At 31.0% G+C, this 14,252-nt stretch overlaps 1 protein-coding gene across 3 annotated transcripts in view; it reads left to right on the forward strand.

Annotated features, from left to right (window-relative positions):
• Positions 1-14,252, forward strand: part of LOC135200435 (E3 ubiquitin-protein ligase HECW2-like) — a 171,105-nt gene that overhangs the window by 122,604 nt on the left and 34,249 nt on the right. For all 3 annotated transcript variants that reach the window (XM_064229069.1, XM_064229071.1, XM_064229070.1), the window contains one exon: positions 13,793-14,158. In XM_064229069.1, the coding sequence (XP_064085139.1) occupies positions 13,793-14,158 (366 nt within the window). The remainder of the gene's footprint in view (positions 1-13,792; positions 14,159-14,252) is intronic.

Consider the following 14,252-nt stretch of genomic DNA (forward strand, 5'->3'; position numbering starts at 1 on the left):
TCACTCGAGTTGAGGTGGGAAATTGATACAGAAAAAGACAAAGGGAAGAATTTTCTTTTGAAATTAGTTATCGTATTATTACTACTTTCTATTATTATTATATTATTATTATTGAAAATATAATAAACACGTTCATCTACCATAAAAATTCTCTCATCTCAGTAAGAAAGAGGAATTATCCTTACAAGTGAAATGGAAAGGTCATTTTCATCTCTTTAAAATACGACCATTATGAATTTTGTAATTAAAGTTTTATTATTATTATTATTATTAAATAACTGAAATTATCAATAAACATTTTACATACTAGTACCATAAAAATTATTTCATCTCGGTAGAAGAGAGAGAGAGAGAGAAAGAGTGTTTATCTCTCTCTGTTCTCTCAAAAAATACTTTATAACGCTTCCAGCGAAAGAGAGGAGGGAGTTAAACACTATGACCCTTATTATATGTGTGGGGCAAAAAGAGAGAGAGAGAGAGAGAGAGAGAGAGAGAGTGTTAACCTTAATTAAAAGTGACATGGATAGATTAGTACGTATTGTATTTCTTTAAAATACTATCACATATGAATTTTGTAATTACAGTTATTATTATTATTATTACTATTATTATTATTATTATTATTTGAAAGTATGAAAAACAAATAGTACAAGTACATAAAAAATCTCGAGTCTCAGTAAAGAGAGAGAGAGAGAGAGAGAGAGAGAGAGAGAGAGAGAGAGAGAGAGAGAGAGAGAGAGGGGGGGGGGGGGGGGGGGGGGGGGGGGGGGGGGGGGTGGGGGGGGGGGGGGGGGGGGGGAAATGTCAGGACCAAGTGATTGCAACACTGCAGCTCTTCCCCCCAAATTTTCCCCCTCCTGGCTGTCACACCCCAAATTTTCCCCCTCCTGGCTGTCACAGAACTTGATATATCTGACAGTTTTAGTACCTGAATCTCAAGAAAAGGTTACTGGAAGTTACTTGAAGAAGACTGGGATTTCCTTCATTCTTCCATAATTGTGTTTTTTAAATATAAGCTAAAATCTACTATTCACTATGGTATTTTGTTTCAATGAATTTATATCATTGCTGTATAAATTAATATTAATATTTGAAAATAGTAAATCATTTATTTATCATACTAAAAAACATACATCTTTGTAGTATAGAGAGAGAGAGAGAGAGAGAGAGAGAGAGAGAGAGAGAGAGAGAGAATTATAGCGAGTATTTTCGTTGGAAAATACAGAGAGAGAGAAAGAGAGAGAGAGAGAGAGAGAGAGAGAGAGAGAAAGAAACTGTGCTAAACTATAAAGGATTCTTATCTTATCATAGTATGTGTTTTTTAAAAGCGTCGTAAACTCGGGTAGCGTCGGTAAAGCGTCAGCGTCGTAACCTCGGAACAAGCGTCATAACCCAGGGCGGGTTTTTCAATGAATATTTAAGAAAAAGCGTCGTAACCTCGGAACGTCGTAAGCCGGACCCGTCGTAACCCGGGGACCGCCTGTATATGTATGTATATATATATATATATATATGTATGTTATATATATATATATATATATATATATATATATATATATATATATTCTATATATATATATATATATATATATATATATATATATATATATATATACATATATATATACTATATTATACTATATATATATATATAATATATATATCACATATATATCTATCATATATATATATATATATATATAATATATATATATAGAATATATACTCTACTCTATATATATATATCTCTATATATATCTATCTATATAAACTATAATATATATATAGATATACTACATATCTATCTATATACTATATAATATACTATATATATATATATATATATATCTATATGTCAATGTGTATATATATATATAATATATATCTATAATATCCCTATATATATATATCTAGATATATCATATCCTATCTATATCATCTATATATATATATATCATATATATATATATAATATAAATATATATATATATATAATATATATCTATATATATATCTATAATATATACATACCTATATATATACACATAAGGGGCCGGGAGTAGTGGAGCTCAAAGAAGATATATTTCTTCCGAAGGAAGTAGTAGGGAAAGGCATCCTCATCTTTCAACAGTTTATTAATGCCGACGTTTCGCGACGAATTCCAGGTCGCATTTTCAAGGCTAAAAATATATATAAGTGTACGAACATTAATAATTGATCTTAATTTAATTTATATTAAAAATGTCATGGCAACAGCTCTCAATACAGTAAAAAGTAAAAAAGTAAAAGTAAAAGGTAAAGTTAAATGTTAAAAGTTAAAATTGAACAGCACCTTCAAAGTCAGACATATTAAAAGTACAGGACTTCACTAAAATTTCAGAAACACCTACCTATACAAAAGAAAGAGTAAAACTGACACAATATAGGTAAAAATACAGTGAGGCAGACCAGCTGCCCAAACTAGGCTATGAACAATTTTACAGAGGACGTTTGGGTATTTAACGACGGTACAGTCTTTTTAATAATGATAGATTCTAAAATTGTCAGGTTGTTGTTGTTGTTCCGCAGTTGGCCCAAGATAGAAAAATCCTTGCTGTCAATATATGTTTTACATGTTTTTGAGTGATTCCGTATATTGGATTGTTCTGGATTTGATAACCTACTACCTGTTCTATGGCTTATGCCCCTGTGGGAATCAATTCGAACCTTCAACAGCCTCCTCGTGCATCCCACGTATGTCCCGTGATCACATCTCGGGCAAGTATATTTATATACGACGCTGGACGAAAGCAGAGGACTGAGTCGGTCTTTGACTCAAACAGCGATCCAATGGTTAAGGGATTTTTGGGGATAATTTTTTCAAGTCCACAGCCGGAAACATCTTTTGAATAAGTGATGTGCATGTTCTCCTAAAGGTATCATCATGCAAGAAAGGGAAACTTTGCAAACATCTTTAGTCTCGATACAGTAGATACCGTGTTGAATGCACCATTTTCTCTTGTCAGCAGTGTTTAGAGATCTGAAAAAAAAAGTCGTGAAGGAAAACAATTATTATTAAAATATTCACCAGAAAAGGATATTTCGTCGTGAAAAAGCTTATCCAGTTTGATGAGTGAGTATAAGCTCTATGGAGGAGGTTAAAATAGAGTTCCATTTAAAATTAAAAGAAAAAACACGAACTATAAAAATTCATTCCCAAACCAGGTAAATGTGTTTTTTTTCTATACACACCTGTGTAAAGCCTGAGTCATCTCTGGGAAACATAAGATCAAGGAAGGGAAGCCTGTTATTTACCTCTTTCTCCATAGTAAACCTTATGTTTGGATGTTGTCGGTTGACGAACTCCAGAAAGGACTCTGCAAGGCATTCATAACGAAACAAGGCGAACGTGTCGTCAACGAATCTCCGATAAAATAGGGGAAGGAACCTAATGGGACATTCATCCATTATACGCTCCTCCAGGGAGCACATAAAGATGTTAGCAAAAATTGGACCCCAGAAATATCCTTTCTGGTGAAATATTTTAATAATAATTGTTTTCCTTCACGACTTTTTTTCAGATCTCTAAACAAACTGCTGACAGAGAAAATGGTGCATTCAACACCGGTATCTACTGTATCGAGACTAAAGATGTTTGCAAGTTTCCCTTTCTTGCATGATGATACCTTTAGGAGAACATGCACATCCACTATTCAAAAGATGTTTCCGGCTGTGGACTTGAAAATTATCCCCAAAAATCCCTTAACCATTGGATCGCTGTTTAGAGTCAAAGACCGACTCAGTCCTCTGCTTTCGTCCAGCGTCGTATATAAATATACTTGCCCGAGATGTGATCACGGGACATACGTGGGATGCACGAGGAGGCTGTTGAAGGTTCGAATTGATTCCCACAGGGGCATAAGCCATAGAACAGGTAGTAGGTTATCAAATCCAGAACAATCCAATATACGGAATCACTCAAAAACATGTAAAACATATATTGACAGCAAGGATTTTTCTATCTTGGGCCAACTGCGGAACAACAACAACAACCTGACAATTTTAGAATCTATCATTATTAAAAAGACTGTACCGTCGTTAAATACCCAAACGTCCTTGTAAAATTGTTCATAGCCTAGATTGGGCAGCTGGTCTGCCTCACTGTATTTTTTACCTATATTGTGTCAGTTTTACTCTTTCTTTGTATAGGTAGGTGTTTATGAAATTTTTAGTGAAGTCCTGTACTTTTAATATGTCTGACTTTGAAGGTGCTGTTCAATTTTAACTTTTAACTTTTAACTTTACCTTTTACCTTTTACCTTTTAACTTTTTACTTTTTACTGTATTGAGAGCTGTTGCCATGACATTTTTAATATAAATTAAATTAGATCAATTATTAATGTTCGTAAACTTATATATATTTTTAGCCTTGAAAATGCGACCTGGAATTCGTCGCAAAACGTCGGCATTAATAAACTGTTGAAAGATGAGGATGCCTTTCTCTACTACTTCCTTCGGTAAATATATATATATATATATATATATATATATATATATATATATATATATATATATATATATGTATATATATATATCATATATATATATATATATATATATATATATATATATATATGTATATATATATATATATATATATATATATATATATATATATATATATATATATATATATATATGTGTGTGTGTTGTGTGTGTGTGTGTGTGTGTGTATATATATATACATATATATAATATATATATATATATATATATATATATAGATATATATATGTATAGTAGATGCGTATATATATACAGTGGTACCTCGACATACGAAAGGCTCAACTTACAAAAAACTCGAGATACAAAAGCAAATACGAAGATTTTTTGGGCTCTACATACGAAAATAGTTCAAGTTGCTGTAAATTCCTGAGAGTCGCCCGGACCACCGAGAACAATTTTAAAACTTGCGTGCCGCCAACTGAGTAAACTCGCCACCATCCTCCCGCTCTCCCATTTGTTCCTGATGCTAGTCACCCCATCAGATCCTGCTCTCCTATTGGTCAGCATCTACCCCTTGTGCTCCATGTATTCTATTGGTAAAAGGATGCTGTAAATTGAAAAAATTATTCATGCAATACATTTAATTAAAAAAAAAAAACAGAATAGAAATGAATGGTTATTATAGTTTCAGTAGTTGAAGAGAGATAATGAAAATTTATGGCTTACTGTGTGCTAGGAAAAAGTGATTGCTTGACGATCGTTCGATACTCGTAAGTGCTGGATGTAAACAGAAGTTTGGAAGCTTTTTTTTTTTTTTTTTTTTTTTTTTTTTTTTTGATTGTTTATTATAGTTAATGGTTACTTAATAATTACTTGAAATGAGTACATGCAATACATTTAATTAAAAAAATTGTGAATTAGATATCATAAAATATAAAATAAATCAGACTGCTATCATCGAAGCCAACAAATATGTATTTTCTAGAATTCTTCCTCTGTTTTAATATTACGTATATGTTTCATTATAGCTGTCAGTAACTAGGTATCTCCATTAGGTAAAGATAGAATAAAGAATAGAAAGGAATGGTTATTATACTGTTTGGTAGTTTCATTAGTTGAAGAGAGATACTAATGAAAATTTATGGCTTACTGTGTGCTAGTTAAAGTGATTGCTTGGCGATTGTTCGGTACTCGTAAAGCTGAATGTAAACAAAACGATTGGAAGTTTTTTTTTTTTTTTTTTTTTTTTTTTTTTTTTTTTTTTTTTTTTTTTTTTTTTTTTGTATTATAGTTAATGATTAATTAATAATTATTTGAAATGAGTACATACTGATTATTTATATATTTTATTGGCATATTCTAAGCTTTTAACTTCTTAGGTTTAGATGTCAGAATCATAGACTAAGCTACGGTAGCAACTGCTAACATAGGCTAGGCTTATTGCTGAGGGACATATGCTAAAGCACTAATATATGCAGTAAAAATGGGTTTGAACATTACATGCAGTTGAATATTACTCAAGTATGTACAGAATTTTGCTTTTTTGGAGTCATATTTCTTCCATCGGATCGGCGTCATAACCCTTGAACATGTGTTGTAGGCCTGGAAATGTAATTTACTGGGGTGTTTTTGTAGGGCTTGGAACGGATTAGGCATTTTACATGTAAAATGCGGTGCAAGATACGAAAAACTCATGATACGAAGGCTGCCTCGGAACGGATTAATTTCATATCTCGAGGTACCACTGTATGTATGTCTATGTGTATATGATATAAATTATATATATGATATATATATATATATATATATATATAGATATAATATATATATATTTTACATATATATATAAACAGTAGTACCTCGAGATACGAAAGGCTCAACTTACGAAAAATCCAAGTTACGAGAGCAAAGACGAAAAATTTTACTGTTCTACATACGAAAAGTTTTCAAGATACGAAAGGTTTCTGAAAGTCCGAGATTCGCCCCATAACAATTTTGAAACTCGCGCCGCACGCCGCCATCTTAGTTATAGTAGACTCGCCACAATCCTCCTGCTCTCCCATTGGTTCCTGATGCTAGCCAAGCCATGAATCCTTCTCTCTAATTGGACAGCATCCCTCCCATCATGCATCTTCTATACATACGTACTACGTGTTGGCGTGCTTTACCTCGGCCACTTCGCACCCGAAACTTTACCGTACGCAATCGGCATTCGTTCGCTCCAATGATTTCGTTTAGTAACGTAAATTCGTTAGTGATTTCCTTGCAGTACGTACATATTATCGTGTTGTGCTACTTTATCGTGTTGTGAGAACGTAACTTAATTACGTACAGTACATAGAGTCATGGGTCCCAAGAAAGTTGCTGAAGTTCACAGAAAGAGAATGCTTTCTATGGAGACAAAAATGGAGATAATAAAAAAGTGTGAAGCTGGCTTGCGGTTGAGTGTGATCGCTAAGGAATACGGCCGAAATCCGTCGACGATAGGCACCATCCTTAAGCAGAAGGAAGCCATCAAAGCAGCTACACCTTCCAAGGGCATCACTATTTTGTCCAACAAGAGGAGATATGTGCATAATGAAATGGAAAGGCTGCTTCATGTATGGATCGAGGACAAAGAAATCGATGGCGATACAATAACCGAGACGGCAATCTGCCAGAAGGCCAGCGCTATTTTCGGCAATTTGATTGCCCAAGCCAAAGACGACGGCGGAGAGGGGACATCAACGGCAACCCCAGAGTTCAAGGCTTCTCATGGGTGGTTCGAAAAATTCCGTAAACGGACTGGCATCCATTCGGTGGTGAAGAAATTGAAATTACGAAAACTATAAAAAAGTAAAACGAAATGTAAAAATCAAAAAAAGACAAAATAAATTTTTATTTAAGTTTTTGTAAAGTTAATGGTTACAGTTTTGTTAATGTGTTTTGTAAAGTTTAGTTTGTTTTTTGAAATTTTTTTATGTGTTTTGTAAAGTTAAGTGTACGTATCTGCCGTTTGTCCTCCTCCTCCTCCTCCTCTGCCGCCACTTTCAGAGATAGCCTCACTCGAAAGGTAAGCTTCGACATTTTATGTTACAGTAATAATATTTCTTGTACACTAATATACACTTTATTTACAGGTTTGGATTTTTATTCTTAATTTAGGTATTGAATGGTCCAAATTATTGTAGTATTTCATTGTTTATAGGTCAATTTAGCTTTATTATGAAATTTAATGGGGTGTTTTTGGAGGGCTTGGAACGGATTAGCCATTTTACATGTAAAATGTGTTCCAAGATACAAAAAAACTCATTATATATATATATATATATATATATATATATATATATATATATATATATATATATATATAATATATATATATATATATATATATATATATATATATATAATATATATATATATATATATATATATATATATATATATATATATATATATATATATATATATATATATATATATATATATATATATATATATATATATATATATATATATATATATATATATATATATATATATATATATATATATATATATATATATATATATAGATATATATATATATATATATATATATATATATATATATATATATATATATACATATATATATATATATATATACATATATATATATATATATATATATATATATATATATATATATATATATATATATATATATATATATATATATTATATATATATATATATATATATATATATATATATATATATATATATATATATATATATATATATATATATATATATATATATATATATATATGTGTGTATATATATATATATAGTATATATATATATATATATATATATATATATATATATATATATATATATATATATATATATATATAATATATATATACAGTCAGCGCCGTTTGTACCGAGAAAAGAAAAATTAGCCTGCAGAAAAAATAAATTTCATTTATAAAAATTAGAAAAAAATAGTTTAACACTTACGCCGTCATTGCTACTTCCCGATGGGAAGTCTTGGACTTGATGACCTTTTGGAGTTGCTGTGGAAGACAATCAGCCAAGTTCTGACAGTAGGCAGGGGGTATTTCCCCCCAGACCTTCCTTATTGCAATCTCAAGCTTGGGGATTGTCGATGTATCCTCCTTACGAAGGCGGCGTTTCAAGATTCCCCAAAGGTTTTCTATGGGGGACAGATCAGGTGATTGGCCAGGCCAATCATGGATAAATTCAACCTCGTTGTCAGAGAGCCACTTTTTGGATGCCCTTGAGGTGTGGCAAGGGGCGCCGTCCTGCTGAAGGATCTCGCAGCCAGTTTTGGCGAAAGACTCTGCTAAATTGTCCTTTAGCAGCTTAATATAACGCTCAGAATTAAGCGTTTGGCATCTAGGAAGCACGACAAGATTCCCTAGTCCACCGTAGCCAAAGGAACCCCACACCATGAGGTAGGGCGGATGCTTAACGCTGGTCACGGTCAGCCGCGGGTCACACGCTGACGAAGTGCGTGACTTCCAAACCTTCGTGCCCTTGTTTCTCACTGACGCAGAACTTGTTCTCATCATCGGTCCAAAGGACCTTATGCCACTGTACAAGGTCCCAGTCCTTATGGTCCTTGGCAAATTGAACACGACGGCGACGTTGCTTAGCAGTCACGAGGGGCTTGACTCGCGCTTTCACCTTGGAGTATTCTAGACGCTGCTGGATGTTGCGCTGAATTGTCCTTACAGAGACATTTCTAAGGAGCCTAGGGTTCTTTTCTTTCAATTCCTTTGCAGTAATTGAAGGATTATGGTCTAACTGAGTCTTTAAAAGCCTTAAAGTCTTCGTAGAAATCTTCAAAGACCTACCCCTCCGTGTTTGTGTTCGGGAACATTATCACCAGATCCAGCCTGGCGCCATTTTTGGAGAAGTCGCGACACTGTCTTCTCATTAACACCGGTAATTTCGGCAATTTCTCGGTTTCTTTTACCGACTTTATGTAGTTCAACAACTCTCACAATATTATCACGGCTGGTATTTTTACCAGACATCACTCTAAGGGCGTGGTTGACGCCGACACTCACTGCACACAAAGCACAAAAACGAAATATATGGACCGCCGTCAAAAGAAATGCACTCCTTATGGCTGACAATTGGGTCTAAACTCTTTGAAGTCATCACCAGTAGTGCGTGGGAGGATAAACAAAAGGTGCCAATTAGTCATTTTATCCCGGCTGATTTTTTTTGCGGGAAATATGATGTGGTTTCAAAATACGACAAAATGATTGAGATTTCCAAAAAATCTCGATACAAACGGCGCTGACTGTATATATATATATATATATATATATATATATATATATATATATATATATAATATATATATATATATATATATATATATATATATATATATATATATATATATATATATATATATATATATATATATATATATATATATATATATATATATATATATATATATATATATATATATATATATATATAGTATATATATATATATATATATATATATATATATAGATATATATATATATATATATATATATATATAATATATATATAATATATATATATATATATATATATATATATATATATATATATATATATATATATATATAATATATATATATATATATATATATATATATATATATAATATAATATATATATATATATATATATATATATATATATATATATATATACATATATATATATATATATATATATATATATATATATATATATATATATATATATATATATATATATATATATATATACAGTAGCAGTCATAATACTTTGCGTGGTAGGGAAGATGGAAGAAGAAAAAGAGTAAAACAAACTAAAAATATTCAGGAAAAATCAATTATTAAAACAACCATCATAAAATTTGGAATGAATAATCACCAACTCCTGCCCTAGTACTTGATAGGCATGCCACAACATTTACGGACTTTCTGGAGTGTCCTGGGCATTGAATCTGAAAACCGCTGCAGAAGGGACTCGTCCAAATCGTCCCAAGCGTGTTTCAAACTTTGCGCTGCAAGACGTGTCCACATTCAGTAACTTTCTTTTTATGATTGCTTAATGATTGAAATGGCTGGGGAATTCCCTGGCTAGTTGTGGATATATTCAATTCCACAATCTCTAAGCCACAAAGTATTCTGTTTGGCGGTATGATCCCCAGTGCACGAATCTTAATCCAATGCCATTGAAAATCAGCCATTGAAACTAAAAAAAATTCGACTGAGTGAAATTGACTAATTGGGAACTTAACTAGAGGTACTGGCTCACTCACAGAAAGTGTAACTCTGTGTAAGAGCTCTTCATTAACCTGTTGGATGTTGTGACAGTTGAATGTCAAATTCTTTTCTTGTGCTCTGCCATAGCCGTTGCTAACATTATTTTGTGTGGTTGAGTGAGTGTGGTTGCATTAACAATGTCTAAACCGTATACTTCCATTGAGATATCGTGTGAGAGTGATACAACTTTACAAGGAAGGCCTTAAAACTGGTGTAATTAGCCAAATAAATGGCGTGAAACAATGGACTGTCCAGAACATTCTGAAAACTTTTCGTGAGTCGGGAGGGAAGGAAGTACCCAAGGCTAGGACCAGCACTGGGAGGCCCCCTATTAATAGTAAGAAGGGGTTAAGAGTTCTCGCCAGGAACATTGAGACCTCAATGTTCCTGGCGAGAACTCTTAACCCCCTCTTACTATTAATAGGGGGCCTCCCAGTCCTGGTCCTAGCCTTGGGTACTTCTTTCCCTCTCAATTCACGAAAAGTTTTCAGAATGTTCTGGACAGTCCATCATTTCACACCAATTTTTTGGGTAATTACACCAGTTTTAAGGCCTTCCTCGTAAAGTTGTATCACTCTCATATTTTATCTCAATGGAAGTATACGGTTTAGACATTGTTAATGCAACCACACTCACTCAACCACACAAAATAATGTTAGCAACGGCTATGGCAGAGCACAAGAAAAGAATTTGACATTCAACTGTCACAACATCCAACAGGTTAATGAAGAGCTCTTACACAGAGTTACACTTTCTGTGAGTGAGCCAGTACCTCTAGTTAAGTTCCCAATTAGTCAATTTCACTCAGTCGAATTTTTTTTAGTTTCAATGGCTGATTTTCAATGGCATTGGATTAAGATTCGTGCACTGGGGATCATACCGCCAAACAGAATACTTTGTGGCTTAGAGATTGTGGAATTGAATATATCCACAACTAGCCAGGGAATTCCCCAGCCATTTCAATCATTAAGAAATCATAAAAAGAAAGTTACTGAATGTGGACACGTCTTGCAGCGCAAAGTTTGAAACACGCTTGGGACGATTTGGACGAGTCCCTTCTGCAGCGGTTTTCAGATTCAATGCCCAGGACACTCCAGAAAGTCCGTAAATGTTGTGGCATGCCTATCAAGTACTAGGGCAGGAGTTGGTGATTATTCATTCCAAATTTTATGATGGCTGCTTTAATGATTAATTTTTCCTGAATATTTTTAGTTTGTTGTACTCTTTTTCTTCTTCCATCTTCCCTACCACGCAAAGTATTATGACTGCTACTGTATATATTTATATTATATATATATATATATATAATAATATATAATTATTTATATTAATATAATGTATAATAGATATATCTATATATATATATATTAATTATTATATATAATGTATTATATATATTATATATAGATATAGATATAGAATTATATATTATATATATATATTTAAATAATTATCATTAAATATAATATATTATATTATATATATATATAGATGATATAATAATATATTATATATAGAATATATATATATATATAATATTAATATATATGTATATATATAATATATAGTATATATATATTATAGTATATATATCTATATATAGTATTAATATTATATATATAATATATAATATATAATATATATATATATTAATTAATATATAATATTAATATTAATAATATTTTATAATATATATATATATTAATTTAATAATATATATATAATATATAATATATAGATATATATATATATATACTATAATATAATAATAATATATATATATTATAGATTATATTATATAAGGGATATATATATATAGAGATATATATAATATATAGATATATCTATATAGATATATATATATAGAATATATATATAGATATAGATAAATAGGTAGATAGATAGATATATCGATATATATATCTATATATGTATATATATATATATCATATATATAGTATATATATATATATATATATATATCATATATATATATATATATATATATATATATATATATATATATATATATATCTATATATCTATATATATAATATATATATATATATATATCTATATATACTATATATATATATCTATATATAATATATATATATATATCTATATCTATGATATATCTATATCTATATATATATATATCTATCTATATCTATATATATCTATATCTATATATATATATATTCAAGGAAAGGAAAAGAGCCAAGTGACCACAACAGTTCATACATGCCCAGAACAACACTTAGGCCAGAGAGAGAGGAGACGAAGAAACAATATAGTTTAAGCCTGGAGAGAGCTGCTTGATAAATAAAGACTCAAGGGTCGTTAAGTAGGCTGTTTGTTTAATAATACCTATTATTGAAAAATGCTTTTTTTTCCACATTAATTTTGCATTTGGATGCATGAGTCCTTACATATATATATATATATATATATATATATATATATATATATATATATATATTACACACACACACACACACACACACACACACACACATATATATATATATATATATATATATATATATATATATATATATATATATATATATATATATAAATCAGAGTGGTATAATATTGTCTTGAAAAATATTGGGTTTGCTAATCTTGACATGATCTTTGTTTGGTTCCATTGTGTGCACAGCCTCTTCCTAACTTTTTGCTAAATTGTGAACTGAACCTCTCTTTCTTTTTCATTATTTATTGACATCATCCATATATAATGTACTTCATTGCTTAAAAGTATTGATGATTGTTTAGCAAAATAATAGGATTTGCTTGTGCATTCAAGCATTAAAACATTTTACCTTATAGGAAAACACATTTGGAACATGCAGGCACAAATTTTGAACATTATTAATGGGAAACTTTGATATGGACATATTTGGATCTCTGATTTTTCTGTGTATGGTTGAAAAGAAATTCCTGATGTCTGTGTTGAATGACGGAGATTATAATTATTTTTTCAGGCTGAATATACGGCGTGACCACCTCCTAGAAGACGCCTTCAATAAAATTATGGTTACTAGCAAGAAGGATCTTCAGAAATCCAAGCTTTATATTACATTCCATGGAGAAGAGGGACTTGACTATGGAGGGCCTTCACGAGAGTTCTTCTTCTTGTTGTCCAGAGAACTTTTCAATCCTTATTATGGCCTTTTCGAGTACTCTGCCAATGATACCTACACAGTCCAGATCTCTCCAATGTCAGCGTTTGTGGACAACTACCATGAGTGGTTTCGGTTTTGTGGTCGGGTACTCGGCCTTGCATTAGTCCATCAGTATCTGCTAGATGCTTTCTTCACACGACCTTTTTATAAGGCACTTCTCAGAAGGTAACTGAAATTAGAATAATCAATTTTTCAAGCCTCATGATTTATGAAATAGATATATATATTTTATTACTCTAGAACAGCCCAAAGCAAAGTA

Source organism: Macrobrachium nipponense, chromosome 26, assembly GCF_015104395.2.
Source record: "Macrobrachium nipponense isolate FS-2020 chromosome 26, ASM1510439v2, whole genome shotgun sequence".
NCBI lineage: Eukaryota > Metazoa > Arthropoda > Malacostraca > Decapoda > Palaemonidae > Macrobrachium > Macrobrachium nipponense.